General features: G+C 40.5%; 1 protein-coding gene across 2 annotated transcripts in view; it reads left to right on the top strand.

Annotated features, from left to right (window-relative positions):
- PTTG1IP2 (PTTG1IP family member 2) overlaps window positions 1–6,019 on the top strand; it is a 28,356-nt gene extending 22,337 nt beyond the window's left edge. For both annotated transcript variants that reach the window (XM_044424941.1, XM_044424942.1), the window contains exon 7: window positions 4,913–6,019. In XM_044424941.1, coding sequence (XP_044280876.1) covers window positions 4,913–4,962 — 50 coding nt within the window. In that variant the 3' untranslated portion in view covers window positions 4,963–6,019. The remainder of the gene's footprint in view (window positions 1–4,912) is intronic.
- The last annotated feature ends 203 nt before the right edge of the window (window positions 6,020–6,222 follow it).

Genomic DNA, 6,222 nt, shown 5'->3' on the forward strand with positions numbered 1-6,222 from the left:
TTTGAGATGAGGTTGTCATTTTGTTTGTAGTTTCATGGTTCTGCCCTAATAATAATTACAACCTTTTTTATTGGAGGATTCCCTTTTTAGGTTTAGCCATATTCATATGTATTCTAGCTGGCTAATATGAAAAGTCTTTAGTCTTTTGAAAAAAAAATGCATATTTGAAAATGAAGCACCTTAGATTGTCAAGTATATTGTCCTGGATAAAGAAGCTACCAGTTGTTCCTAGCTGACATTGGACAAATTCAGAGTAGTTTGCCAAGGAGGGAAAACAGTGAATGAAGTTCATGGGAACATCTCTTCTATCAGTGGCACATGTATGTAGAATCCCAACTATCAATTCAGTAGGCTAATCAATGTATACTCACCGTGTCAATAACAACCCCCCTTTCCTGTCCCATGAGACAGTAGTGCACTTGCAAGTGAACCCACACACACCTCCCTTTGGTCAGTTGTATGTTGTCTCTTGTTGTATACTGTATGCTGTGTTCACACATCACAATAAGCACCACTGTGTGGTTTCCTTGGTGTCCTTTTTTTGGTTTTGGCCTGGATGTGCCTAACTGATGATCAAGTGGTTCCTGCAACAGCATAGTTTCCTCCCTCCTCACTCAGTCCTTCTCCTATTAGCACATAGCCCATCAGCCACCACACCTGAAATTCAGTTGCACACTGGATGGCTAGAGCTCTTTCTAGTTGGCCTGTGCTAGCTGCATACTAGGGCCTTGGAAACTACAGTGCTAGGTCTGGATGATTAGAGAAACCATGGCAAAGCATGGCAACCATAGAACAGAACATTATTTCTTATTGTGGTTTCTAAAAACCAAGCATACTGTGCTGAAATACCACAATCGGTTTCAGATAACACTCCAGAAATTCTGTGCAAAAAACAACTGTGGCTTGTTGTTTAGTGCAAACCTGCCCAATATGTCCATTTGTAATCCAGTGGTGATAGAGGGAAAGTGCATTCCTGGCTCTGCAGCAGTGTATTTATGGCACCTTTGACTTCCCACAATAGCCATGCTGTTCAGCACTATGCTCTTCAGTCAGCTGAACCTCAGTCATCTCTTCATCATCAATTTCATATCTATGCCGTCCCACAGCTGAAGCTCTCTGAGCAGTCTATAACAGTGCATAAAACAATACAGTTCAGTACAAGTATCATAAAAATAAATTGACGTGAAAATGAACTTAAAATAGCTAAAACATACAATTAAAATTACCCTGCAAAGAGGAAGAATCACATGGATAATCACAGGCCACTGGGTAACCAAGAACATCTTTAAAAGCCTCAGCATAAAGGGTTGTCTTAACCTGACACTGAAAAGGTGGCAGGCTTGGTGCCAGGTGAGCTGCACTGGGGAGGGCTACCACAGGGAAAGTCTTGTTGCCTCCCTGCCAAGCCTCTTTCAGGGTTGACACTTGGAGAAAAGTCACAGAAGCTGAGTATAGTGTCCAAGTAGATTGCAGTTGAGAGAGGTGCTCCAACAGGTATTGCTGTCCCAGGTCATGAACCCAAGGAATTTGCAAACAGCAGATGATCGTGGTCACTATGGCGCTGCCAGATTGGCTGGAATTGGACCCATAATGTCAGCCTTTCATTTTTTAAAAAAGTAAACATTTAATATCCTGTTCTGGGTTAGCTTACAATTTTTTCACAAAAATAACTCAAAACAGCCAAATTACAAAAGCACACCAGCATAAAAACTGATCCAAAAGATGTATAAGGGTTATGTAAATAAAAAGATCTTCACATGGCACGAAAAAGACATAATCTTCAGAACCAGGCAATTCTTTCTGGGAATAGCTTTCCTCAAATGAGCCACAATTCCTTATCTAGTAGTTACTCTCCTAATTTCTCAAGGATTTTAACATTCAGGAAGGTTCATGTGAGAGTTGGTAGCCCTTAACCATGGTCTTGGGCCATGGAGGTTATTAAAGGGTAATACCCAGTGCTTTTTTGTCATAGAACGCACCGGAACGGCGTTCTGGCACCTTTTTTTGACAGATTTTCCAAGTTTTAAAAGTAACTTTTGAAAATTTGATGTTTGGTCCATGTGGATTTGAATTGCCCTGTCAAGTGTAGCAGGTCGGCAGCAAAATCATTAAAATGGTGCATGCGGGCTGCTTGTGTATCGAATCCGATGCATGCGTACTTCGTCCGCGCTGGTTTTGATGGTGCTGCTTGGCTTGTGGCGCTGCTCAGCTTGTAATTGGTCGTGTGTTCGCGTGCTGAGTGCTTACTGCGGGTGGTGACCGTTATGTTTCACTACCCAACTGATGTGTGTGGGTGTGTGTATAGTGATTGACTATGTGCGAAAGGTAAATAATTTCATGAGTTCCGGCACCTTTTTTCTTACAAAAAAAGCACTGGTAATACGAATGTTCAAAATTGCACTTGGAAACAGCTATAACAAGGCCTGTGACTACCAGTCCATGGCTGCAATTATAGATGGAAAATGATATATCCCAATTCAGTAGCTGTAAGCTGTGGTTATTAATCCCTGCCTCTAGTATAGTTGGCAGTGTATGGCCGTCTGGATGCTTCAGCCTATAGTGTGATTTGGCGAGGGCTGGTGGGAGTTGTAGACAACATCTGGAGATCCTCAGGTTCCCTATCTCTGCTCTAACTAATCTAGTAGTAGAAGCAGTATGCTTGTGCACACCAGTTGCTGGGTAACTTGGTCAGAGGGTGCTTTTCACATATCCTTCTGGTGAGATCCTGTGAGCAGCTGGTTGGCTACTATGTGAACAGAAGGTTGGAGTAGTCAGATACTTGGTCTGATCTAGCAGGCTTGGATTTGGTGTTCATAGATGAGGTGAAGTACACTGGCAAGTAATTCCTTTTTCCCTCCTTGTTAAGACCAAGCTCTACTATTTCTACCCTGGTGGCACAACATTGGCATAAGAAATAGTGACCCGTCCCCCCCCAGGGGTGGATTATCACCATCTATAGAATGTGTCTTCACCTGATTTGCTCAAGTTATCCAGAGCAATTTGGTTTGCTCGTTTTTCTTTCTGCTTATGGTTGTTTTCATGGTGGGTTGATTTGGAAAATAAGCATGTAATTGTACCATGTCATCATTTCTTCCATTTCAGATTTGCAATTCAGAGCCATAAATAAGATTGCCAAAGAAATATGGCCATGTTGACTGAGGATGATGGGAGGAGGGCACCAGCATGGCTATCACTATTGTAGCAGTTATGGATTTGTTTTGTAGGTTTTTCCAGCAGGTTGTGCAAATGTGTGTGTGAATATGCTGCAGCAGTATAGTGTGTAGTGTCTTGCATTCTTAATATCTGGTAAAATATGTGTGCTAGCTTGTTTATTTGGGCATATCTCAAATGATTTGGCATAATGGCATGAGGCACGTGTTGTAAGCCGCCCCGAGGCTTCGGCGAATGGGGCAGCATAAAAATGTTTTAATAAATAAAAAATAAAAATATTGACTGCTCTGGTCACTGTCCCCAATGAGTGATGTTATACCTAAGTGCATCTTGAAAAACTCTTCTGCTTGAATTTTGATATCTTTCAACTGATATCCTTGGATATCAGCAGTTGCTGATTCTGCCATTGTTGTCTGTTTGTTTGTTTGTATGTATCATGGCTGTTTGGTGAATTAACAAAGACCAACTGATATCCTGTGAAGCCTTTTGCTTTTATTGCCATTGTTGTTGTTACAGTGTCTCTACCTCCTGTTTTGTTTTGTTTTGTTTTGTTTTGTTGTTTGCCCTTGTGAGGAACCCAGGGTGGCTTACACTGCCCACCTCCACTCTGGTTTTTATTCTCACAATAACAATCCTGTGAGGTAGGTTAGGCTGTGGGTATGGGACTGGCCCAACGTCACCTTGTGAGCTTCATGGTCAAGTGTGGTCTAAAACCTGGATCTTCCAGGTCCTCAGTTCAACACTCTACCACACCTCACTGGCTCTCTTTATAGCGTTGGCACACTTGCCTGTCCATCATACTGTTGTATTGTCTTTTGCATCTGATTATGAAAATCATGTTTACTGTCCACTGAAGTTATCTTTTGTGGTTCAGTATTTTAACATTTCTTGACTCCCTTCTCCCCATCCTGTCTACCTTTACTAGTTAATATTGCTTGTCCTGGAAACAACTTGATAGGACATTCTAGTTCAACACAGGTTCCCTCATGATGACACACCCCCTGTGTTGTCCTTTAAAATGCATTGATACTGTTTTGACTGATCAGTGTCAAAACATTGATACTGTTTTGCTTGTCCTTTGATGCTGCAAATTGCTGCCTGGTGTTGTACTACATGCCAATCTCAATGACCCACTTAACTGGTGAATAATAAGGTTAAAATGTCCATGGTGAATCTTCTTTGTGTTGGGATGGGGGCACTAATGCCTAGATTGGATGTCTTGATCAATGTAAATGATTCATACCCTAGGTCAACTTGAAAGGTGGTTGGATAACTTCCTGGCTTTAATTGACAATTTGGTTTAGTGCTTTTTTAATTAAATACTATGGATGTCAATTTTCTGCTTTAGTGATCTGTAAACTGACCTGCATTTCACGAGGAATTGGACCTTTGTCACCTTACTTTGACTGGACGCTGCTCACCATATTGTCTAGTAGCAATATTGTGATAGCACAAATTATGTGTGCATGCACACATGTGATGAAATTCCTACAGCGGGATTTACTGCCCATTCCAGATGATCAGTACCTTCAGGTATTAGTCATGAGATATTCATTCTGTTTGCAATTGTAATGTGATGGACTGCTTTGACCATCTTTGCTGGTGTAGCATAATGGATGACCTATTCTAAAGCAGGTCTTAGCTGGTTCCCTGGATTTTAGTCATATAGACTATAAACTGCTAGGCTGAAAATAATGTTTTCCTAAATATATACTTTAATATTGTCTTGTGTTTTTTCCAGGTCTTCTTCAGGATTCTGACCATCCATACAGCAGATATGAAAATGAATGAAAACTGTGCTTTCTTAAAGAAGTCCCCCTCCCCCTGCTGCCATGTCAAGATTATTTTCTTGTTTGGTTTTTAGATAATATATGTACATAAATGCTCAGTGAAACATGGTGTCTCCTCTTTGTTTTTCTGTTGAAAGCAGTGTCCTTGTATTGGTATCTGTATTTTTTAAATATAGAATAATCAGTTTATTGCTTTTCTTTAATGGGATGCAAGTTGAAGTACACAAACAACAAATCGTGCCATTTTCCATAACATTATAACCTTTTATAAAACAGTGTCATCATCCTTTGCACGTTGCTAAATAAAGGCACCCTTCAAATCAGTGTCGAGTAAGTGTTAGCAAATATTTGACACTGCAGATGTGTGGTATGAAGTGATGACAAATAATTACAGCCTATGCCACCTTTGAGACTGTTAATAGAACAAGAGGTGTAAGTGAAAAAAATGACAGCATGTAGTGGCCACCTTGGCTCTAGCAGGAAGGCTCAGGTGGCTGCTTAACTAGCCAGTACTTTATTGTGCCCTCCTCACCCCTGAAAGCATCCTTTTAATAAGTGCCAGTGTGACCCTGTCTTCTGCTGTTCTGTAATAAGTCCCTCATCCCAGCAGGCCCTTCTCTGGCATAGACAGTCTTCTGCTGCAGCTTGCTCTACCTGGGCCTTGAATGCAGTTGGAGCAGATAAAATCACATCTGCCAAGAAAAAATGACTGCTATGCTCAGCAGGGGCATGGCAAGCTTTTGATTGTTGTAGCCAGGGTCCTAGATTGTGATTATTTGCCTAACACTTTCATGACTGTGTAAGTTGAATTTTTCCTGCAACATTTATATATTCTAAAACCACTAATAGAGAAGTATTAGCATTTTAAAATGTATTGTATTGTACTTAAACAACTTGGAAAAAGCATTCATTCTTTTAGGTTTGTTCTGAGGTACCATGGGTTCTCATTTATGCTACTTTGGAACAATTGCTGAAATGCTTTATTTCAACATCACCTCTGTCTTTTAAAAGAAAAAGCAGTTGATCTAGATTTTAATAAAAGTTTGCTAGCCCCACAAGCATGTGGCAGAGACTGTGTTGATTTCCTTGATTTATTTTCCAAGCCTCCTTTCTCTCAAACTCTTTCATTCTTTGAATACGGCAATGTTACATTCAGTCATCTTTTCTACTAAAAGACAAGTAATTTTGAATGTGGTATTTTCTTCTGTATCACCATTCCTTCTCATAGTGAGTTTGGGTCATGCGTTCTAAAGGGATTGTA

Source organism: Varanus komodoensis, unplaced genomic scaffold (assembly GCF_004798865.1).
Source record: "Varanus komodoensis strain SLA01 unplaced genomic scaffold, ASM479886v1 scaffold15, whole genome shotgun sequence".
NCBI classification, from domain to species: domain Eukaryota; kingdom Metazoa; phylum Chordata; class Lepidosauria; order Squamata; family Varanidae; genus Varanus; species Varanus komodoensis.